A 25,127-nucleotide genomic window follows, 5' to 3' on the forward strand; every position below is an offset into this window, starting at 1 on the left:
CAGAGCCATTATCTCTGTCCTGAGAAAAGCTGAATTGTGGCAGGAAGTTCCATAGAAGGAACTCACGAATAACTTTTTTAGTAATTTGCAAAAAGGGATCAGATATCGAGAGAAAGTGATGCAACAAATGGTGCTTCCATCCGCAGCCATTTTTTGAGCAGTAGGTCTCAATTTGTATAACCATTGGAAATGGGCCATGGGACGGTAGAACGTTAGAGAACTACCACACTGGAGTGATGTGAGTATTTTATTTATGCACTACACAACAAGCAGGACCCCCCAAAAGTGAAGCACTGTTAAATGTTTTCTTCCAATCCCAGCTGCAGAATTCACATCAGCTTCTTGAAACTTATTCAATATGTTCATAATTTTCTTTTAGCGTTCTCAACAGCAGATAGCAAAATGGAATCCCAAATAGCTAGAAAGAAAGCACAGAACATACAGAAAATTTAGGATTGGGTATTTGGGTACTTGAAACACAAAGAAGGAAGACACAATAGCTAGACAGTAATCAGAACTATTTTGCTCTAGATGTATTTTTATATCTACACTGGGGCAACCACTTGGCTCATTGCTTCCAATGTGAAATATAGGGATTGTCACCTTACATTAGAAAAAAACATTTTTAGAAAACCGAAATGCATCTGGCTGGTCCTTATTTCTAAATTTCGAAAGCCTGGCTCTCACATTTGTCAACATCAAATAGCACCCATCTATAGTGTTTAAATCTAGATCTACTTGATAGACCAGTCTAACACTTCAGTTTAACACTTCATGCTTACCTGTGCAACTCCAGCAAAAATCCCAACCCCTCCAAGCATAGCAATGTGCTCTTCAACCCAATTATTCAGTTTTAGAACACACCCCTGGAGAAAGAAAGAGAAAAACTTGATATTTTAATTGCTGCAAGGGGCACCTTCAAAATCAAAGGCAGAACTTTTTAAATAAATGTAAATCTAAGTTCCACACTGTGATTAAGATTCCTACACAAACACACACACAGACGAGAGAGAGAGAGAGAGAGAGAGAGAGAGAGAGTGTCTTCAGACAGAGGCTCCAGTTCTTTTTATTCCTGCTGTCAAATTATGAGAGAAAGTAGCGACACCCATCATTAAATCCACAGGCACCATTCCTCGACTCCCAACTCCTGCCAGTGTTAGCTGAATCATATCCCCATATCTTCCCTAAAGGCAGTAGGTAAGGGGACCATCACAAGAGGCAAAAAAGCTGATCTCCTCTACCCTCCTCCCCAAAATGGTTGATAGATGGGAAAGTCAGCAGTCATTGCTTTTCTTTGCATGGGAAACAAATGGGGAAGCCTCCAAGGGTTAAACAACAAGAACCTCTAGCTACAAATGAATTAATGCCTCCCCCTCTTCACGAGAAAGAATCAAGGTGGAATGCAATGTCCAAGCCAGCTTGGAAGGTCTGGAGGTTTTGCAACATTAAGACTCATTTATCAAGCACCAGATCAGGGCTTAGACACAACTATATAAGCAGTCTAAAACAATGTAGATCATTGTCTTTTAGAAGTTTTTATCTGGAGAGCCCAGCCATGCCACATTCCCAACCTGGTCCTTCATTTAAGAGCACTTCTGGAGGCTGCTACCAAGAGTGCTGGGACCAAAGTCCCAAATCAGTTTGTGATTTTCAAACACTCAGTGAAACCCAAAAGTTACTGCAACAGAAACTCAGATCTGGCATGCGAAGAAAGCGTTAGCAAAGAAGTCATTTAAAAATGAACCAGCCCAGAAATGGCTAGTGGTGAGAGATTATCAGCAGATATTTCCTTTACGTGAGCCATGCTTCCCTGAATGGGCAACCTCCTTCCTGTCTGGAAGATGGGAGTATAAGTTCTTCAGCATCAGCATTTAGAATCTGGGCAGAGTAAGATCACTGGGAGTTCAGTGGGAGTTTCAGGAAACTCCTACATGATTAGTGATTGTGCTGCTAGCTTCAGTGCACTATGCTTGCATTAATGTTACAGGAATACAACGGAAGTCCCTAGTGCGTACTCTCTCATCACAAGGAGACAAACCTTGTGCAGGGGTACACCACTGAACATCCTGCTATTTATGAAAATAGGATTGGTCTCTTTTCCCATTCATAACAGTACAATGAGTTTTGCCTTCTCGTATCTGAACACCAAACCAAAGTGTTGGAATTCCAAACGTTCCCCATCAACTTAGAACTCAGGACAGATCTAAAGGTTGAGGATGGTAGCCTGATGTTTTTCATGCATATTAAGTATTCCAAGATGTGCTGGTCACACTGAGAAATACGATGTCACACCAAATTTGGTTGGGCTCACTCTGGTGTGTGTGGTGGGGTGTACACATTATAGACAGCTACATTAAGAGACAGGCGATTTAATGTGTTCTCTGTACATGCAACAGCTCTTCCTGTTCACAGATGCATTGATGTAAAATGCTCACGCTATTTACTCATTTCATTTAACAAAACGTACACACTGCTTGTGATTTACAAACAGCAATCTAAAACACTCATTTTAAAATACCAATGAAAGCAAACCTTAAAAATAAATTGACAAAATGTCAAAATATAAAATCAGCCAATTTAGAACAATATTACATACTGCTGCATTGAAGGATCATTTGCTTGCAAGTGCTGAATGGAAATTACATCACACTTGTAAAAGTGCAAGTTCCATAGGCTGAAATGGCATATATTGCGATCCTTGAAGTAAACTGGTCCCAAGCTGTTAAGGGTTTTATATAGTAATAGTGACACCTTAAATTTGGCCTGGTAACAAACTAGTAGCCCGTGCAGAACTCAGTGCAGGTGTTATATGCTGATAAGGTCTCCCCCCGTTAGTAATTGTGCTTTATCATTCTGTGCTAACAGTAGTTTCTAGACCAAGCACAACAGGAGCAACACATCAAGTTCATTGCAGTATTTCAGTATTAATATGTGCTTGGACTACTTGTGGTTAAGCTATACCAGTCCAGGAACAGCTGCAGCTGCCACACAGAGTTGAAAAAATGTGCTCCTACCTAGGCCTCCAGACACACAGCTGACTCCAAAATCACCCCCAGAATGCAAGTCTGCTCCTTCAGAGGGAGTACCTAGAGATGGAAATTGGCCAATTTCTCAGAGGTGGGAACCACTCACTCAGAGCACCTCTATCTTGCTAAGATAGAGTTTATTTTCCCTTATCTGGTCCACCACTACATCTAGGCACCAGTCTGGGGCTCACCAGGCCTCTCCCAGTTCAGATTTTATGGAGACAGAGATGAGTGACATCAGCATACTGATGGCATCTTGCCCCAAATCACCTAATTTCGCTCTCAACAGCTCCATATAGATTGTTATAGCACTGGGAATAAAATAGTGCCCTGTACTCCTCTGTAGCAGAACTCCAAGGGGGATAAAAAACACACTCCCAATGTTACTCTCAACTATGCCTTATAGCCAGGGGTTGGGGGGTCAAGAGGACACATGGTTGGGCATATAGCCACAAGCAAATAATAACAACAATTTATTATTGGTACCCTGCTCATTTGTTTGGGTTGCTCTAGCCACTCTGGGTGGCTTTGAGCAAATATAAAAACCTTACTAAAACATTAAACCTTAAAAAACTTTCCTATACAGATGTCCACATCATCAGGCCACATAATCTGAAATCAGTTCCACAACATGTCACAGACTATAGAATTGGATGCTTCAACTGAAGCTGCAGAGTCAAGATAATTCAGAAGTCGGGTGACTTGATCCTCACAATGTGCAGCCAGTTATTCACAGCAGGCCCTCAAAGGCTCTAGGGGGCCCTTCCCCCACAATGGGAATCAGCAGTCTCTGGACCACCTTAAATATATCTGCTGGTTGGCTACTAGAAGCTGCGATGCTGGCTGCAAAATGTGCCCACATCACGGAGCACACTGCCACTTGGTAGACATGATTATGTGCACTAATCTGTGTTTGCTTGACTTGCACTCTAGTTTTCGCCTGGCTCTAGCCCATTTTATTTGCTAGCACATCTCTAACTGGTTGCCCACTTTGAAGGATATCCTAGTTTCAAACACACATTTCCCTTAAGAGACAAGACATGCAAGATGTGGTTTTTTACAATAAGACGTTTACCTGCTGGTTAATGCCTGCTGTGTCTTTGCTTAGATCTGTGATGCAGTTTTCCACAGGTACTCTGCAACAGCTTATTGGGACAGATGAAGAGAGAGATCCAAATGTTGTGTTGAGCCAATCGGTATAGTTCTCTGCACCACAGCATTGGAACTAGAGTGGAAGGGAAAGGAATTTAGGTTGGTAAGCAGTGGAACAGTGTGGTTGTTGATGAAAGCCTAACAACTCTTCTTAACAACAACAAAAAGTATGAAGAAAGATTCTACTTATACTAATATGCTCTTCTGCTAAACAGGTAATCTGAAGGCGCTATGACAATTTGTCACAGCCATAGGGTGAATACTAATTTCTTTTATTCCCATTGCCAACTCTAGCAAGACAGGTTTTGCAAGGGTTTTATTTTAAGCCCTACAAAGTCTTTTTCAACCAGAGAAAATGGTGGGACAGAAAATCTCAAAAAGCAATCATTCTATCATGCCATCTTCAAAGTTGTGCCTCCTTGACTTAGAGGGATTCTTCCCTTTTCTTTCCAGAACCAGTGGGTTTTCTGGTCTAATCCGATAGCCTTTAGATGGCAGCATAGAAAGACTGAAAAAATATGTTATTCCCACTTGAGCTTCTTAAATGTTACCAGAATACTGGGCTTCACCATTAGTTCTCTGCTCTTTATAATTGAAAAGAAAGTTTGCTTACCTCTGTCTGCAAAGAGTCCACACCTTTGGTGATCTCCACTTCTTCATTATATTTCTCCAGTGTCTTCAAGGTATCGCTCAACAAAGTCTGGTGCAACTGCATTAACACACACAGGGTTTTCCAAAGGCAGGAGAAAATAATTTGCATGGAGGGGGGGTAGAGCTAAGGAGAACCATTTCTTTTTATGAAAGGACTTCAAGCACACAAGTGGAAGTTGTGTCTTAATCAATCAATTGGACTCTTACTGAGTGGGCCCTTTCCCTCCACTTAGCTTGGCTCCCACAATTCTGGCCATGAAAGTTTAGGCAAGAACAGCATTTTGTACGCTCGAAGGATCCATCTAAAATAATCACTTAAATTGGGACTACACAATATTATCTTTTCTGTGTGGCAGGTAATGAAGAGAAAGGGGAATTCAAACATCTGAGAGACACTTGCACATTCAGCAGGTGGATCATTAACAAGTTACAAGGTTCCAAGCATAATTACTAGACTGCATATTACTTTACTGCTTCCAAGCTAACACCCCTTTTGTACATCAACTTGCAACACATAGGGTCTCACTCAAGGCAGAAGCAGGAATGGAAATCCATTTACATATTTTGGTTAAGGAAGCACTTCTTACACTAGCTCTGGAGAAAAAATGGGGACCATCTGTGGTATAGTCTAACATTGTGCAGAAGTGTTTCCGTATTTTCTCTGGTGTTTCAGTTTAGTGGCAAACCCTATGAAGACATGACTGGCACTAATGTTTCTTGCAAGGCTTCTGGTTTAACTCATTTGCTTTCTGAGGTCTGTCCTCCTTACCAATTGGGAAATGTAGCCAAGACAAATTATTTTCATACTTTCTCCCTCAGCCTTTCTATTCTATATTTATTGAACACATTGTAGGCAGTTAAAAGCTCACACACAGTTAAATATCCCAAGAAAAACTCAATTCAATACTGAAGGTTTAATTAAAAATGGAATGATGTGTTATGAAGCATTTATAAAGCAAATATAAAAGAACCACCCTCTTAAATTAGAGGAATAACCTGAAGGCGTCCTGTAGGTAGAGACCAACATGTACAGAGGATAACCAGGGAAGACTTGCCCCACCAGATTCAATCCTACTTCTATCCACTGAAGCAAATAGTATGTGCTTCAGACTGAGAACATGGGCTTCAGGACTGGGAAGATCTCTTCATTCCACACCAGTTTTGACCAAAAGGCCTGTTCCAGTTACATGAATTAGTAGACCACGGCTGGTTTTCAGGCTATTTTGCAGGTGGGATTCAATCACATATTGGCAAATTCAGGCTGGAGTAGTCTTCTAAACCTGCTGCCCAAAAGTAAGACACATGGGCAGGTAGGCGATGTGACTAAGGGGACAATTCAGCAGTAATAAAATAATAATAATAATAATTTTATTATTTGTACCTCACCCATCTGACTGGGTTGCTCCTTTCGGCGGCTTCCAGCAAATACAAAAACTTAATAAAACATTAAACATCAAAAACTTCCCTATATAGGGCTGCCTCCAGATGTCTTCTAAAGGTTGTATAGCTACTTATCTCCTTGACACCTGATGGGAGGGCACCACTACTGAGAAGGCCCTCTGCCTGGTTCCCTGTAACCTCACTTTTCAAAGTGAAGGAACTGCCAGAAGGCCCTCGGAGGTGGACCTCAGTGTCTAGGTTGACAGCTGGGGGTGGAGACACTCCTTCAGGTATACAGAGCCGAGGCTGCAAGCACAAGCTATTGGATTGGGAACATTTATTTTAAAAAGTTTTTGTTTTATTGGAGGGGGACAGAGAAGGAAAGAAATACCTCCTTGCTGTGGAAGGTGGTAAGCACAGGAGTATTATGCATCAGTTCAAAATAATAAAATATGTGCCCATCCCACTTACTGCAATTGCCCACTTCTCTTTGAGAATATTGACTTTAGGTAAGACTCTAGTTCTACATCTTTCCAACATCACCAAAAAACTATTTAAGGTGGTGCCTTCTTTTGGCACAAAACTTACCTTATGTCTGTAAGTGTAGGCGGCAGCACCAGCTGTGATTTCAAGTACCAACAGTGCCAACAATATGCCTATGAACTAGAAACGAAGAGTTGCTTTCAGCTTAAAGGTCATTTTCTTAACAACAACAACAAACATCAGGATTGTGCTAAGTGGTTTTTAAAAAAATACTTGCAGAAAATTGCATTGGTGCCCTCATTTTTTTCTTATTTATCTGCCCAGGTCTCCCACATCCCCTAGTCTAATTTTAATTTATCTGAGATGCCAAGTTGATTGTATGATGCCTACAGAGCCAAATTCAACATTTTGTCCATTATCACTGGCACCAATATAGATTAAGAGATGAAGTCACACTTAGGAATAGTCAAAATCAAATGGCTGATCATATCCAAGTTCAGCCTTCAGGTCCATACATGGTAAATTAACCTGCTGTGGTTAAAGTGTATACCACTGTTTATATGTTCACTTCTAAAACAACATATTTTGGGGCATGTGTTCAGTATTAAAAGCCAACAGGCACACACTCGGATGGAGTAGTTTTCCCAGTTGAACAAGAGAGCAGGGTTTGAGATGAAGAACAGTTACCTACATAGGGAGGATTTTTTTACTTATCACAAAGTATACTCAAAAACTCCTTCATATAAGATATGTACACATTAGCGGCTTAAAACACAATGCATTTGCACATTGCTAAGTACACCAGAGAGGTGGCAGGGATACCTGTTTGGTACCCCCTCCAATTCCCATTCATGAAGTTGTCATCCGCACACACCCTGCCATCTGTGATTTTGCAATGGATGTCTCAAAGTTACACACCTCAGCTTGTCTGCGAATGGAATGTGGTTTAATTTGCCTTTTGGATTGAAGCTGGTTTGAGGGAAATCACATCAAACAGCAGTTTTTCCTCAATAAACCATAGGATAGCTCTGCATTGTGGGTAATGTGGTGTGTACACGCAAGCCAGGAATGGGAATACAATAGAGGCAGAATAATGGCTAATGTGTACAATGGTACCTCGGGATACATACGCTTCAAGTTACATATGCTTCAGGTTACAGCCTCCGCTAACCCAGAAATAGTGCTTCAGGTTAAGAACTTTGTTTCAGGATGAGAACAGAAATCGTGCTCCGGCAGCGCAGCAGCAGCAGGAGGCCCCATTAGCTAAAGTGGTGCTTCAGGTTAAGAACAGTTTCAGGTTAAGAACGGACCTCCGGAACGAATTAAGTACTTAACCCGAGGTTCCACTGTACATGGCCTATGGTCTTCAGAAGGTTTTTACTTGCTCTAAAGACGGGTCATTATACCGTTTGCTCTGAACCTAATCTGTTTTGAGTGAGGGTGGGGAAATCAATTGTGCAATATTACTAGTTTATTTCTTGCCTATTTCTTATGCTTAGGCAACAATACATTTATTATTTGTAGTTGTCAGGACGGTTGCCTAGCATAGTTCTTCCTGTGGGTATTACAAGGAATTAAAAGAATGGGTGAGAGACCTAAGCACACCTCCCCATTGAATTACACAACCCAGATAAGAAAGCACTGCAACTTTAAAAAAAAAAAAAAAATCAATTACAGTATGGCATCTCTTGACCCAGCTCTCCTCTGTGCTTTCAGAAGGGTAGAGGTTAAAATTCAGCTAAATTTAAAGGCCTACTCATCCTTTGGATCTGACTTAGAAATCTGGGTATCATTACTTACCAATTTGATCAAGTTAGGACTGTGGTTTAGTAGAGCAACTTTCCCAAAGGCTGACGAAAGGACGACAAGTGTGCCAATAACTGTTATGATCACAGGGACTTCTGAAACAGCATCATTTATCACTACATAGATATCACGGAGCTTCACCTGAACAGATACTCCAATGCACATTAACACAACTCCAGAGACCTAGAATGTTAAGAGTCAATAAAAGAAGCTGTGAAAGCTTACTCTTGAGGAAACATGCATATTAGTCACACAATTTATAATAATAATTTAAAAAATGACAAACAAGCATTGTGTAACTTGTTAAATTGGCCCCTAGTCTCTGCACTAAGGACTGCTTTAATTTCCCCATTGTAAATCTGATTGCAAATGATCAAGCCTTGGTGTATCATCCTGCATGGGCTGGCTGTTCCTATGTAGAATATAAAATCTAATTTATATCAGTACAGTACTCTTTCAGGCTTTGTTTTTTTTACCAGTTCTAAGTTGCATCATGGAGGGCCTGGACTTGTACTGCCTTTCCGTTTCACCCATACCACCTCTTTATCTCAACAGAAATACAATCAGTTTTGTATTCATCCTTTTTCTTCAGTTTTGTGTTGCATAAACACTTCTTTTTAGGAAGGAGGCCAATAGGAAAGTCTGACTTTCTCATTATGTCTCAATACAAGGGGAGCCAGTGTGGTTAAAATGTTGGACTAGGACCTTGGAGACCAGGGTTCAAATCTCCAGTTTGCCATGAAGCTCACTGGGTGATCTTAGTCTAGTCACCGCCTCTCAGACTAACCTACCTCACAGGGTTGTTATGAGGATTAAATGAGTTGGGGAAGAGCCACGTATGCTACTTTGAACTCCTTGAAAAATGGTGGGATATAAATGCCATAAATATAATAAAAATAAAAAGAAGAAGAATGATGCCTACTAAGAACCCAATCCTATTGAACACAATGGGTTTTACTCATTGGGGTTAGGATTACAGCCTTATTTTCTCAAAAACTGGGAGTGTATAATTTTTGTTAAACAACACTGGATGACCAAGCAGATTTTAATAGAACTATTTTAACTTGTTAAAAGAGGCTATGTTCATTAACACTGTGCAACTTGAAAGGTTGCTAGAGAATTATCTAGAGTACTTTTTACACAGAAACCTTACAGTGACATCTTAAGACTTCTAACCTATAGCAGTTACAAATCTATACAATTATTGGAAAGCACAGCAGTAGAACAACTAAAACAAAACCAGAAGCTGATTGCACACAAACACAATTCAATTTGTAAGCACAAAGAATGTTTCACTCAACAACAAAAAAGCTATGTAATAGATTATACAGCTTCTACTCAAATCACTACATTTCAACACAAAACCTAAATATGCCACTAAAAGTAACTTACCCAATAAAAGAAGATAGCCAGCCAAAAACAAATTTTAACAAATCTTTCAAAATTACTAATCCCTTTTTCATTCATCTTGCTTACTAACTTCTGTCTTACACCTCCTGAATAACCAGTAGTGATGATAGATATACTAACTCTAATGTGGATTCAATTGTAGCACTTGTCACCAATTTCAAGTTAATTATCCTTTTAATGGAAAATGTCAAGTGCTTTATAGAGAGGAACAGGTTTGTTAAAAGTCCTAAATCACTCATTCTGGAGTGGTGTGGTAAAGCAAACTAAATCAGCTGTGGTCACATAATGCATTGCTCCTGAAACAACTTGTTCCAGACTTCTATATGTTGAATTACCAGTCACTATGTAGGGATAGAGATCACTCCTCATGCCTTCTAATTATCAATACCAACATCCATAAATAAATGAAGTAAGACACTTGTGCATAGTCATTAGCTGTGTACAAAAAACAAAATAAAAAAGCAATCTGGATGACAAAAAGTAAAGGGAGTTGTGTTGGCTCTTCAGAGAAATTCAACTTACAAAATAATTGAAAAGCTTTAAAGAGGTCTGAAGTATCAGAAAATTTGTTCACTACTTTCTCTGGTCCTAAGAAAAATATTGTCCTATTGTGGATTTTTCAATCTGAATGGTGATACACTGCAGAATAAATATAGGAAGGAAGCTATCATCAAACCCTAATATTTTAATGGCTGTTATTCTGAAAGCATCTGGGCTTTATCACGGAAGCTGTTGCAGAATCTGAAATACTGAAAAGTTCAGGAATTTTTTTTAATAGAATAAAAGGTCTAGTTCTCATGGTTGTGGTGAAATGCTTAGAAAACAAGCTTTGCTTCCATATGCCATTGCAAGGAGACCATGCAGTCCAGGTCCAACCAGTCATTAGTAGTATTCTCAAAGCTTTTCATAGACAAGAACACCTAATTGTGACTTGCTCTGCAATAGATGCACCAACAGACCATTAAAGCCAGAACTCAAACATTTTTTCTCATCATTGACTTGTCTTAAATAAATGAAACTAACTTATTAGATATTGTTGGTGAAAGGTGATGCTAATTAGTGTTGTTATCTGCAACTGCAATTGCAGATTCAGTATTGACTATTTTTTTAACTAGCTTGACCAGAGGGGGGATTCTTGAGTCTGTGCTTTGCTTTTTTTAAAAATTAAAATCTCAGGACTCAAAAGTATCTCCGTTTAGCAACCCTCCTTTGCCAGCAAACAACAGCTTGTATTGGCGTGGAATCAAAGCTGGGTGCAAGAACAGCCATGTCTGCACCTGCATGGAAAAATTACTAGAACTTTCTTGCCAGTGTACATTAATATTAACAGTCTGTTTTTCACTCCCCCCCCCCAAGTATGAACCAGCCCCCAGCATTTTACCACTGTGTCCCAGACCATGTCTCGGCTTTTATGTATATGAACAAAGCAATAATAATGGCCAAACGCAGAACCTGGCAGTCCTGCTCTTGGCAGGAGAAAGTCTATGGGGATGTTATTATTATTATTTAAGCCTACAGAGCTCCAGCCAGTGCAAGTGTTGAAGTTCAGCATTTTTGTGGCTTGCAGGCATTAGAAAGTTAGGCATTCCCAGCAAGCTAGCACCCCCCCACACACACACCGTCCAGCACTCTAGGCATGAGAGTCTAAAGAATATTTTTGGGAGGTTGTACCGTAGTCAACATTACAGATATCATTGAACTGCAACTCCCATCAGCCTTACCCAGTATGGCCAATAATCAGGGATGATGGGAGTTGTAGTTCACAACATGGACTACTCCTGTTTGTAACCTCTGGCTCCCTTGCTAGGTTTCTGAAAATATTGCTGGAGTTTTAACAGAATGAATCTCTCCCCTCTCCAGGTCTATCTTTCCAGGAAATATTCACTTGATTCATGCTTGGGTTGACAGGCTAAGGCTCTGCAAACTGAGAGGGCCTTAGGTTCAGAATACAACTAGCCGTCCTTATTCCTTATCTGGGAATGCTGTGCTCTTTTACTGCTGCTGTTTCATTTTGTTTGAAATAGCTTTGTTTTTATACGGTTCAGCAAGGCAGCTCAGTAGATTCTGAAGGATAATTATATAAGATGGATTCTAAACATTTTTAATTAAATGCATTTCATATAAGTGAATCTTAACATAAAGGGGTCTTAAGCACTTTAAATGTAAGCAATGTGTGAATTGTTCCTGAGAGATCTGAGTATTCCAGGTTTCTTTGCTTTTAGTGGATTAAATGTAGAATGCCTAGAATAATATTCTTTGACCCTGATTGCAGTTGATCTCTTCATTACCAGTCAAGCATTTTACATGCAAATCCAGGAATGTCACTATTCCATTGTTCACATTTTCAACTCCAGCTGCTTAGATAATTGACTTCATTTGCGATTAAAGTGTTTCCATAATAAACAAAAGGTTGTACATGCAGTGCCATTTCAGAACCTTTTTACTGCTAGTAAGCTAGAGGAAGAGGCTCTCCTCTGTAGTTCTGAAATGTCTTCAGATTTTGTGAGGCCAAATTGCAGGTGTGCTCCAGCATGACACATGACAAAAAGAAACATTTTGAGTCTAAAAAAATAGAAGAGATATACAAGTTTAGGGCATGAGCCAGTGAAAGTAAGCTCCTTACCAGCACATTCCTATGGAGATCTATTCAGAAGTAGCTCCCATTTAATTTGATTGGGCTTTCTCCATGGGCATAGCAAGTTATTTGCAATGCAGTTGGTCAGTTAGTTCGGTATTTTTATTTATTTACTTGACTGAGGGGGCAGATGCCTCCCTGCCACCCCCATGGCTATGCCCATGGCTTTCTCCCAACTAAACGTGCGTAGTCTAAATCCTGTTTACTCCAATGTGAGAATTAAGCAGGTATAAGAGATAGAATTGTAGAGTTGAAAAGGGCCATGATGGTCATCTAGTTCAACCCCCAGCAATGCAGGAATCTTTTCCCCAATGTAGGGCTCAAACCCACAACCCTGAGATTAAGAGTCTCGTGCTCTACCAGCTGAGCTATTCTTCAATAACACACAAGACAATACATATGCCAAACAGAACAAAATATAATAGGACAGAACACATGCAAACATTAGATAATGTACTCCCCACAACACAAGCACCACACAGGACACAACAGAATGCAATGCAATGCAGCACACGCAAAGAATGTGCAAAATTGTCACACGTGCCATACACTGTATGGCATTATATCCTACAGGGCTGCTCATCGGCGGAGGTATAAACACCTTTAGTAATGGAAATGCTCACACATGTACCAGAACAGTAAGCAACGGCCTTGGTGCTTAGTTGGGTATATATGCACAGAAGTTAACAACACTGGGTGGTATTGTCATGTGTAACCAGGGTTGCCACCCGTCCCTAGAAAAACGTGATCATTTGTTTGAGAAAAGTGTCACCTATCCTGTTTCGACGCCTTTTTCATGTATTCAGTCTCTTCTTCCTCCTTCCCCAAACTACGCAGGCAGAGAGTGGGTCTGGTGGGAGGAGAGCTGAGAGCGAGAGATGGCTGTGTCAAAGAAGTCTTAAATCTACATTGCTCTTTCAACAGTAGTTAAAGGACCCTGCATAAACATCTTCAACTCACATCCACACCACTCCATATCCTGTGGGATGTTATTATTACTAGAGCAGTCATTTTCCTGTTGCCTAGAATGGACCCATAGGGGAATGTGGCTCCAGACAAGGGAGACAGGGAGGATGTCCTGTGTGTGATCAGGGAGATGGGCATGGCCCTAGCTGACCAGATAAAAGGGCTGCCCACGCAACCATCTCCCCCTTACTCTTGGACTCTTGCTCTCCTGGCTCTTAGCCAGTGCATGGCTGAACCTTCACATGCAATGGAACCCACAAGCAGAAAGTCTGAGATGTAGCTCAGACTTCTTTTCACTGTAACCACAAGATAAAGCCTGCTTTCAGATTACTGCTGTGAGCTGAGTGTGAGTAAAACTTTGTTCTAACTTTTAAAGAAGACTGTGTTGTGTTATTATTATTTTAAGAGGGAAATAAAGGGGAAACTTACCAGGGACAAGCCAGGCTGGATTGCTTAATTAAAAGATTCTAATGAATCATCAGCTTGTTTCCAATAAGTTGCAAAGGGAATGTGCTCTGCTGTTTACTCACTGGCGTGAGTATTAGTAAGGAGGGAGAATATCAAAACAATATATCCTCTCCTACCTTCCTTAACATTCTCGCATATCCATTGCTTGATTTTACTGTAACTCATTTTAGGCATCTCTGTTCCTAATCTTCTGATAATCATCTCTGAACTGCAGTATTTACAGTTCAGCTTCAATCATCTGCTTCCCTAAACACATCCACTCAGTAACTTTATCCTGCTTTTTGTTTCATACAGAAGCCGCTTGAAAACTCTCCTTGGGGGTTGTAGTCTATAAGCTTGGAAAATTGCAAGTACAGTGGTACCTCGGGTTACAGAAATTTCAGGTTACAGATGCTTCAGGTTACAGACTCCGCTAACCCAAAAATAGTACCTTGGGTTAAGAACTTTGCTTCAGGATGAGAACAGAAATTGTGCAGCAGCGGCGCAGGAGGCCTCATTAGCTAAAGTGGTGCTTCAGGTTAAGAACAGTTTCAAGTTAAGAACAGACCTCCAGAGCAAATTAAGTTCTTAACCCGAGGTACCACTGTATCACCATTAGGACAAAGAACGTGCCTTAACAAGGCATAAGCCCATCAGGACTCTGCTTCCTAAACATGCCTCTGTAGCAGCTGTCTGAAAAATGTTTATAGCTTTCAAAACAATAAGTGACCAGTTAGGAGCAACATAATATATTAAGGGTCCACAGCCAGGACCCACATCCTGTGCCTTCAATACTGTACTTCCATAATGAGTAAACAACAGAATCCTGTGGCAGTTTCAGGACTAACAGATTTGTTATAGCATACTTTTTTTGTGTGGAAACTACTTTCTCAAATACATGCGGTTAGTTTTTAAGCAAGATTCCATTAAACACTTCTGTGTGTGTGTTTTCTTCTGCAAACACAACAACCCTGAAATTGGAGGGTGAGGGGAGCTGAATAATTATAATAAAAACATTTTTAAAAAACAACTCCAAATGTAATTAACTGACCAGCTAGGGTGGTTCCAACTGTATACTCTTCCACCTCTATCCCAGGTATGGGTCTAGGTAGTTTGTTGGCTCAAACAATGAGCCAGCCTAGGCTGTCGAAGCCTTCTACTGTTGTTGTTGTTGTTTAGTCATTTAGTCATGTCCGACTCTTCATGATCCCATGGACCAGAGCACGCCAGGCACTCCTGTCTTCCACTGCCTCCCACAGTTTGGTCAAATTCATGTTAGTAGCTTTGAGAACACTGTCCAACCATCTCATCCTCTGTCGTCCCCTTCTCCTTGTGCCCTCCATCTTTCCCAGCATCAGGGTCTTTTCCAGGGAGTCTTCTCTTCTCACGAGGTGGCCAAAGTATTGGAGTCTCATCAGTTTCCAGCAATTCCAAAGCATTACTGCCTTTGACAGTGGAGGCAGAGCACAGCCATTGTGGTTTGTAGCCTTTGGTAGCCTTACACTCCATAAATATGATCCTCTTTTAAAGCCATTGAAGCTGGTGAACATCACTGTCTCCTGTGGAAGCGACTTACCATCTGCTTATCAATTGCACAGGATACTTCTCCCTAACCTTGGGAGGCACTTGGGTAGCTGCCAAAGGTTTCCTTGTGGCTGGGTATGGAATCTGAATGCAGGAAGGTGCGATCACCTCACCAGATAAAATCCCAGCAAACAAATTATTTGGACCATTTCTGGAGAAAATATAGTGGTTTCAGTTTATTGCCTCATCTGCCCCCGAGTTCAAATTCCCTGACAAAAGTGGGTGGAGGGAAGGAATATAGCTCTGGTACTTTTAGCAGAAAGCTTGGTTTAACGTGTGTGAGGGACATGACCATTCAGATTCAGTTCATTTTCAGTACCGTATGGTACCTAGTGATAAAAGTAGCATGTTCTTCCATCAAAACCCTTTTACCCACAAAACCATATGGAACAAATATGGCTGGGTCTAGAGCCTCTTTTCCAAAGTTGCCCTTGGCTCACAAGTGAATGATGTCATGAGTTAAAAGAGCGAAGGACAAATATTCAACTCCTGGCCTTATGTACACAAACAAAAGTTATAGCATGAGTGGAATATTTCTAGAGGCTTATCTCCTGTTTGTAGTGTTTACACATCTAACTGCTTTTACAACATGCTCAAGCAAACTTTGCAGTAATGAAAATAAGGAGGTGGGGATTCTTTCCTTTCCTTTCACCTATAGTGATCAGCCAAATGCCCAGTACAAATGATAAATGATGAGATGTGTAGGAGCTGTAGGCAAGGTACGGTAATCTCTCAGTGTCTGGTAATCATCATGGTGTTGTGGTCAGTGCTGGACTTGGATGAGGGAGGCTCATCTATGAAACTGACCAGTCATGTATCTCAACCTAACCTATGCCAGAGGACTGATATGAGGAGGAAAACACTGGGGTGGTGAAGAACCTTGTATTGACTGAGCCCTTGGGACAGGAATGTGGAACCTCAGGGCCCGGGACCAAATGTGGCCCTCCAAGCCTCTCTCTCTCTGGCCCTTGGGACTCTCCCCAGCTACACCCCTCAAAGGCCCTGCTTTGCACTCTCCTTGAGTGCCAATGTGTCCTTGAACTTCTTGCCTGCCTGGATGGACAACAGAGAGGAATATGTGAGTATATGTAGAAACCAGCCTACGGTGAAAACAAGATTTTTCCCTAAGCTTACTTTTTTCTTCTATTATTCTCTTATGATTTGGATTAAGTCCAAGCAACTGCAATCCTTGCAGGCAATTATATTATTTTTATGAGTAAACATCCTAGGATAAGAGGAAAGCAGCTATATCTCCCCTTGAGAGAGGGGGTGGAGGGACTTCCTAATGTAAAACTTTATTATCTTGCCCATCAAATAAGGCATATTGTTCCTTTTATTTTAGAAGATGATACCAAACACTGAGTTCAAATAGAAAGGGAAGTAGCAATGGTCTCCCAGCATTGGTGTTCCTTTTTTTGAAACAAGGATTTAGAACCAGTCTAAAGGTGGATAATAGATTTACTCCAACTATGTTTAACTCCTGGAAGGCAAAAGCAGAAGTGTTGGAACCAGCTTAATCACCTTTTATTTCCCTGGTTTTCCGCCCACTTTTTATAATAGGAATTGTAGGTATGATGGGGATGGGGGTGGAGGGACTGGGAACTACATTGTGCGTATCAGTTCTATGATAATGGTGTTCCGCTTAATTTATTGGAAGCTTTTAAGCAGAAGTTGGATGGCCATCTGCCATGCATGATCTAGTTGTGATTCTACATTGGAGGGGGTTGGACTAAGTGACCCCTGTGATCCCTTCCAACTCTACAATTCTACGATTCTATGAACTGGTTGATGCTTTGCCAGATCTGATTATTTTTAGTAAGAGAGGAGCATTTTGCCAAATTACTGGGGGTGGATGAGTTATCCTACATTTTCCTTGGGGTGGGGCTCACCCCCCACTCCCGCAAAGGCAATAGTACAGCTCCTTCTTACTTAACCTTAGGGTGATTTATCTTTTTGTTTCTGCTGCTGCAAGTGGCGGAAGCGGCAACTTGTATTGGTAGCCTAGCCACCATTTTGCAGTGTCCAAATTGCCTAACCACTGTTGTTCTCTAGCTTTTTTTTATTTAGAAAATGGTGGTTACCACTCATAAATAACAAACAAATAAACAAAAATGGAGTGGAGAAAATTCAGAGAAAATTCATCAAAGTGGCCTTTTTCGAAGTTAATGAGAAAAAGAAAAAAATGCAGGAAACTTTATCAGGAAAAAAATGAGAAATCTTGGCTCAGCTATAGTTAGAAAAGATGCACTTTTTATTATTTTTGTAATGACTCCTTTCTTGCGTTGACAATAGTCATCTACTCAAATAATGCGAAGGACGCTTCTTCGGTCTTTTTATTTTTTGAGGGGATTCCACCTGTGACAACGACAACGGAGTCTGGTGCGCACGCCCCTCGGGTTTCTTTCAGGTCTGAGGCGACGCTGCCTGCGCTATGGATCACTAGTTGTTAGCGGTGTGATCTTCTGTGTCTCTCTCACGCCGCGCCGGTCTGCTCTCCACTCTGCACCTCCAGCCTTTCCTATCGCATCGCATCCCCGCCTCGTCTCCCCCTCCCACTGGCTGCAGGTCACCAACGCTTGTTGTCAAAACTGCGAGCAGTCATTGCAGAAGGGCTGCTGGCTGCTGCTGCGGCTGCCGCCTCTGATTACCTCCTCCGCCCCCCACCCCGCTTTCAGCCACATGCACACGCACAAAAACCGATGTCCCGCCTGCTCCCAACTCCTGCAAACATTTCCTAATAAGGCTCCCCAGGCATTAAACAGCCCACGTTTTCGAAAGGGGCAGCCTTGGGGAGTTAAAAGGGAGCCGTCTGGACTGTGTCGCTAAGAAACTGAGCAAGCGGGGACGGAGCGAGAGCGCGGGGGACTGAGATCCGGCGGGAGTTTCTAACTTGACTGGCGGCGGCAGCAACCAAAGCGATCGCGGTGAGTCTCTCCCTCCCTCTTCTCCATTGCCTCCGATGATGCGGGTCTCTTTCCCCCGATTCTGGTCACCTTAGGCTAAATGCAGGCGAAGAGAGATTTAACCATAATAATGGCTAGAGAGCGGTAGTGAATATGATGCGCCTCTTTCCACGTTGAAACGTGGGCTTTGGTTTTTTAGCCATCCTCCCTCAGTGCGTTTGCTTAGTAACTGAGGCTGCAGTCCTTCCTAACCAATCCTTTGTAATCCTAAAGCTGTAGATCTGCCGTGGGAGCAAATCCCGTTTACCACAGGGGGAGTTTCCTCCAGCCGCACCCCCTGTAAATCTGTATGAAACAGTGCTGCAATCCTACTGAAGCCTTAGCCCTGCTTGGCTTACTGGGATTTACTTCCGAGGAGACGTGCTTTTGACTCGCGCTTGCGCGTTTAGTTTAACTGATCTCCCCCGCCTTTGTGGACCTTTCAAGGGGGGGGGCGGGCTGGCCCAGAGTGTCCCGCGGTTGCAGCAACAGCAGCAGCTCCCCATTCACAAAGATGTTTTCTCTCGCACCTAATTGAAAAATGCCAGCAGCCGTCTGGTGGTGGAGAATGAATGCAAAGGGGGCGGGGAGAGAGAGAGAGAGGCGGCTTGGGCTGGTGCAGCTATAGCTCTGGCCGGGCGTGCAAAGCACAAAGCCTCTTGGCGTTTGCTTTGGTTTGTCGCTGGCTTGGTGTTGGAAGTGACTGTGTGTGAAACGTGCAGGTTGCATTGGAGCAGTGACTTCCTCTTAATTAATAATGGCGCGAGGGGCATTGCTAGAGCGTCTCTGTGGAGGGAGCGTTTGAAGGGAATCGCTGAGGTGACGAGGAGGGAATCTTGGTTGGCGCGCAGCTTGGGAAGAAACTTCTCCGGTTTGTTACTTGAAGCCTCTGGCTTTTATTTATTTATTTCCATAATCTGTGCAGCGAAGGTCACCATTACTCCTTGCCCTCTGCCTGAAATGTACAATTTATGCTGCTCTTCCCCTTTTCAACTTTCTGAAAGTATCGCCCTGTAGGAGCCGCGATGTGTGGGAACTATCTGAACTGACTCATTCAATTGTTACTTCTGTCTCAAGTGAAATACTAAGCCAGAAGTCTGTTTGAAAACAACTCCTCACATGACCTGAAGGGCCACATTCTCCCACCCAACACATGCCCAGAACCAGGCACCATCCTTCCTCCCCCCTCTGTACAAATCCCACCAATTGTTCTGAATCATTTTGATGAACACCAGTTCCCCCAACTTCTTTTTCCTGGTGTCTGTGATCAACAGCAGCTGTTTTGCTTCCTGAATATCCCACTATAATAGGTTTTAAAGAGGATTCACTATCTGGGACTAACGTCTGATATATTTCAGACACAGATTCACATAGCAAAGAATATTGACTTTTGTGCATGCTTGACTTGAACACATAAGGAATTATTCTGGGCATACTTACATGGGGATAAGTCCCATTGAGCCCTGAATTGATGGTTTTATGGGATTTACCTAGGAAAAGACATGCATAGAATTATACTTGCAAGTGCAATAGCCTGCTGTTTGTGCCTTTGTAATATTGTATTGTATGGAGTGTTGTTAGGTGTTGTGTAGGCTGCTTTGGAACCAGCAGAAGTCCTGATAAAGTTCGGACGCGCACGAAGCTTTCTTTGGTGACAGTAGTCACTTGTACCAACACCTCTTTTTTTTTTTGCTGCCCATGACCTCCGTTTTGTGCTGACACCCATGGCACAACATATATGAGTACTTTCACCTTATTGTTTTTTTAATTAAAAAAGTACTCATATATTTGTTTTTTTTAAAAAAGAAACAAACACTGCACAAACCTGCTTTACATAGCAAGGAATAAAAGGAACTAAGAACCAATGTCCTCTCAATCCAATAACCTTGACTGAGTGATATGGAAGAGACGGGAAGCAAAAATACCACCTTCAGCTGAAGTCTGTTGAGATACAACATGTTTCTAGAGGGCAGGAGCTATGTGTACTTGTGCATGTAATGATAGTGGAATGCTATGGCCCTTTCAAATAGTATACTTTTTAGACATGCAAGTGGTGCCTACTAAGCAAGGACTCCTGAAGCAAAACATAATGTGCGAGCCAGAAGTACATAGTAATCACTCTTGGGTGCACTGGCTGGGGAAAGTGCTGCATTACTTTCAGGAATTGCTGCTAGCTGTACTTGCCATTAACTGCAGTATATGTTACGTTTCTTCAAATGAGCATGTGCCTGAAGTTGGTGGTAGGTATGGAGAAAAAGTTCTTGGGTAATGGTCCAGTTACATGCATTTTAAGGGGACTGCAGGGTCTCTGTGTAGCGTCTGTGTGTATCTCCCCACCTTTGCCTCACCATTTTCATTTCTTGCAGGTTACTAGTGAATAATTTGCAGTAGGACTACTGTAGCCCTGGGACACGGGTGGCGCTGTGGGTTAAACCACAGAGCCTAGGATTTGCCAATCAGAAGGTCAGCGGTTCGAATCCCCACGACGGGGTGAGCTCCCGTTCCTTGGTCCCTGCTACTGCCAACCTGGCAATTTGAAAGCACAGGAAAGTGCAAGTAGATAAATAGGTACCGCCCCGGTGGGAAGGTAAACAGCATTTCCGTGCGTTGCTCTGGTTTGCCAGAAGAGGCTTAGTCATGCTGGCCACATGACCTGGATCTGTACGCCAGCTCTCTCGGCCAATAAAGCGAGATGAGCGCCGCAACCCCAGAGTCGGTCATGACTGGACCTAATGGTCAGGGGTCCCTTTACCTTTACCTTACTGTAGCCCTACCATTAGGTAGAGTAAGACAGCCTCCTCCAGCAGTGTACGCAGCACCCCCTGCCACCAATTCCCCCTGAGATAACTTACAAAGCACCCTCTGAGTTTTTCTGTTGTGTGTGGGAGGTCTCTTTCCTTCTGCTGGTGTAAAACTCAGCTGCCAGTCTGGCTGGATTCTGTATGTGGAATGGCTTAAGTGCTGTATTGTCTTTTGCTTCAGGCATGATTATGTCTTCTGTCTATTGCAAGGCATAGAGGGGCAGGCTGGATGGTGCTAGGGGAGGTCTGTTGAACCCTGTCAGAATCCTCCGTGCACAAGAATAGTTTTCTGCCTGTTCAACTGTTATCGTGCATGGAATTATTTCTGTGGGTGCAAAAGTGAAAATTTTATGTTGCAGTACGTTCACGCTGCTTGTTTATGGATGATGCCATGAGATGGATTTTAAATGGATCCTGCTCATATAATCATCCTAGCCGGAGGGAAGGGGAAGGGGAAGGGGAAGGAATATAATAGATACAGTGTAACAGTATTTCGTCAGGTGTGTGCATCCATGATGAACCCATATTCCACAGGTGCAAAATAGAATCGGCCCTTCAGTCTTTTAAAAAAGTGATTTTCACTATCTGTATGACACTAAACTCTGCCACTGCCTGTTCTGGCTTGCAAGATGGAATGATTCCCCTTTCCTCCTCTAGTGTGCTGTTCCAGGGGTTCTCCCAACCCCCCAAGCCAGTTTTGGGGTTGGGGAGGAGAGAGGGAAAAGCCCCACTACACAAGTGGAAGTCATTGTGCAGGGCTTCCACTGATGGGACTCATTAGCTGAATCCCACCCAATATCTCTTACCTCCTCACCAAAGTTGGCCCTACCATTAGGCAGAGTGAAGCAATCGCCCTAGGGGGCAGCAGTAACACCCTACCTAGCTGCTGCTGCTGCTGCTGCTGAGCTCCCAGACCATTCCCAACTGTTTAAGATCAGACCCATGTGTGCCACACAGGCGTCCATGTACCCCTTAAAATAGCCTCCTGCTCTCAGGTGCACTGGAGGTCACTGCCCTGTTGCCAGTGTTGAAGTCCAGTTAGCTTCTGCACATGGAAGGAAAGGCACTCAACTTTGCCCTTTGGCTCAGGCAGCAAAACTGCTTGGGTCAGTGCTGGTTCTCATCTTTCTTTCTCGTTGTACTCGGCATATGGCTGTTGAGAAACCTGTGAACACCCAGATGTGTAGCAGTTCACTTAAACTCACTGAAACAAGCGCTGATCCTCAATCCCTCACTCGCTAGGATGATGCACAAGAAGCTATGCTGTAGAGTACCTGATATTGACTCTTTGGGTAGACTCGCAGCCTTTCTCAACCTTGGGTCCCCAAATGTTGTTGAACCACAACTCCCATCATCCCTAGCTAGCAAGGCCAGAGCTCAGGGATGATGGGAGTTGTAGTCCAACAACATCTGGGGACCCAAGGTTGAGAAACACTGGAGAGCCTTTAATAATTTTGCTCAGGTTCTCTTTATTTCTTCTGCCTCAGGACGACTCTTCTTTGGTTGATCTTCCCGATTGATGGTTTCATTGTACAGTCATACCACGGGTTGAATACGCTTCAGGTTGAGCGCTTTCGCGTTGTGCTCCACGGTGACCTGGAAGTAACAGAGTACGTTACTTCCGGCTTTCGCCGCTCGCACGTGCACAGACGGTTAAAATGACGTCATGCACATGGCGGAAGCGGCGAATCATGACCTGCGCACGCACAGATGTGCAATCATGGATCCTGTTCGCATCCTGAGGTACCACTGTATAGTTCCAGAGATACTAAACATAAATATTTTAAACAAGGTTGCTTCTGTGCTATTTACAGCAGTTCAGCCTACCGAAATCAGTAAATAAAACAACAGAGTCTTAACAGATTTAGGTTGCTCTTTGATGACCCGCTTCAGAGCGGGTCAGAGCGGCTTACAAGCAATAATAAAAACAAGATGAATGATTACAACTTAAAAACAAAAATAAAATACAACATTAAAATAATGGAACATTAAAATATTAAAATGTAGCCTCATCGCAGGAGGAGAAGGAAAAGAAAAAAGAAAGAGAGGGAGGGAGGGAGGGAATCAAATTGGCTCCAAGCCAAAGGCCAGGCGGAACAACTCTGTCTTACAGGCCCTGCGGAAAGAAATCAGATCCTGTAGGGCCCTGGTCTCATGAGGCAGAGCGTTCCACCAGGCCGGAGCCAGAGTTGAAAAGGCCCTGGCTCTGGTTGAAGCCAATCTAACTTCCTTAGGGCCTGGGACCACTAGGGTGTTGTTATTTATGGACCTTGAGGCTCTCCGTGGGGCATACCAGGAGAGGCGGTCCCATAGGTACGAGGGTCCTAGGCCGTGAAGGGCTTTAAAGGTCGAAAGCAGCAACTTAAATCTGACCCTGTACTCCACCGGGAGCCAGTGTAGCTTGAAAAGCACTGGGTGAATATGCTCCCATGGCAGAGACCCCGTGAGGAGCCTCGCTGCAGCATTCTGTACCCGCTGGAGTTTCTGGGACAGCTTCAAGGGCAGCCCCGCGTAGAGCGAATTACAGTAGTCAAGCCTGGAGATGACCGTCGCATGGATCACTGTGGCCAGGTCGGGGCGGAAAAGGTAAGGGACCAACTGATTGATGCGGCGAAGGTGGAAAAATGTCGCCTTGGCTGTTGCTGTAACTTGCGCCTCCATTGAAAGGGAGGCGTCAAGGATTACACCCAAACTCTTAACGGAAGGCAATGGCACTAATTGGGCCCCTGCAAGAGAAGGGAGTTGGTCCCTCATCCCCATGCCATCCTGACCTAGCCATAGGACCTCTGTCTTCGAAGGATTTAGTTTCAATCGGCTCCCACGAAACCATCCAGCTACAGCTTCCAAGCATCTGGTCAGTGTGTTCGGGGCTGAGTCGGTGTGGCCATCCATCAGCGGATAGAGCTGAGTGTCATCGGCATATTGGTGACAGCCCAGCCCAAAGCTCCGGATAATCTGTTTATTGAGCCTTTATTCTGATTTTTGTGTGTGGCTTTTTCATCTTATCATCAATTGTTATCGGGCACTTTCCCATCACTTTCCTTACTGCAAAAAGTTCATTGGGGTGGGTGGGGGGTGGGGAGAGAGAAGAAGGCAAGTGCCAAATTTGCTTTAATTGTGGGATCTGGATTTGTTGGTATGTGATTGAACAACCATAAAATAGTAAGAGTCGGAATGCAGCATTAATGCAGCACAAGCATTTGGAGACAGGAATCCAGTTCTGCATATAAGGCACCTCATTGCATGAGATAAGCATTAGCACATGCTAATATCACCAGATCAAGCTGCTGTTAAAGGGCCAGGAACAAGTTGGTGGCTATCACTGGCTAGGAGGCACAATGGCTATATTCTGCACTGAATAACTGAGCAGGGTTTTTGTGTATTATCACCAAAACAGTGCTTTTTCTATATGCTTCTGGGGTTGATCTTGCCAATTCACCACCCCTGGATGGTTGTTTCTCTCTGTTGAATTGCTGCCAGTTCCTGGACATTGGGGGTATCATGGCAGTGTTTTGGGAGTGAAGGTGAGAAATTTAGGGTTCTATAATCCGCAATATTTATTTACTTAAGAAAAGCATACACTGTCTAGGGCAGTGTGCATGGAAATGAAAACACCCAACAGAAAGTGAAAATCATGATTAAAAAAAACTATAGCAGCAGCTACATGCAGTTTCTACCTACCCAATACTGAAAATAGAAGAATGTGGGTTGCCAGGCAAGTCTTCTTGGGAAGGGAATTTCACAAAGGAGGGCACCATTGCTAAAAAGGCATTTTCTAGGGTTTGCTGCTTGCCCTCTCCTCAGGTGATAGGGCATCTAAAGGAAAGCCTCTGCTGAAGGAAAT

The 25,127-nt window shown here is 42.9% G+C and overlaps 2 protein-coding genes across 13 annotated transcripts in view; one reads left to right on the forward strand and one right to left on the reverse strand.

Moving 5' to 3' along the window:
• Positions 1-229: 229 nt before the first annotated feature.
• Positions 230-18,771, reverse strand: LOC310664456 (tetraspanin-6-like). Of its 3 annotated transcripts, none has more exons than XM_083413666.1 (7): positions 18,534-18,771; positions 8,493-8,681; positions 6,798-6,872; positions 4,792-4,887; positions 4,102-4,251; positions 783-866; positions 230-418 (listed from the first exon to the last, which is right to left on the reverse strand). In XM_083413666.1, exons 2-7 carry the CDS (start codon positions 8,661-8,663, stop codon positions 350-352), a joined length of 645 nt encoding a protein of 214 aa, XP_083269792.1. In that variant the 5' UTR covers positions 8,664-8,681; positions 18,534-18,771; the 3' UTR covers positions 230-349. The 3 variants fall into 3 exon arrangements, with proteins under 3 accessions (XP_083269792.1, XP_083269791.1, XP_083269790.1); XM_083413665.1 differs by lacking the exon at positions 18,534-18,771 and adding an exon at positions 17,841-17,927; XM_083413664.1 differs by lacking the exon at positions 18,534-18,771 and adding an exon at positions 9,891-10,337.
• MYLK (myosin light chain kinase) overlaps positions 17,946-25,127 on the forward strand; it is a 191,623-nt gene continuing 184,441 nt past the window's right edge. For 2 of the 10 annotated variants that reach the window (XM_083404944.1, XM_083404931.1), the window contains exon 1: positions 17,987-18,464. The gene's annotated coding sequence lies outside the window, so the exon portion shown is untranslated. Of the gene's footprint in view, positions 18,465-19,097; positions 19,354-25,127 lie in introns of those variants that run through there. The other 8 variants (XM_083404929.1, XM_083404941.1, XM_083404930.1 and 5 more) reach the window with 6 other exon arrangements.

Source organism: Podarcis tiliguerta (genome assembly GCF_965153285.1).
Source record: "Podarcis tiliguerta genome assembly, chromosome: 1".
In the NCBI taxonomy this organism is placed as follows: Eukaryota; Metazoa; Chordata; class Lepidosauria; order Squamata; family Lacertidae; genus Podarcis; species Podarcis tiliguerta.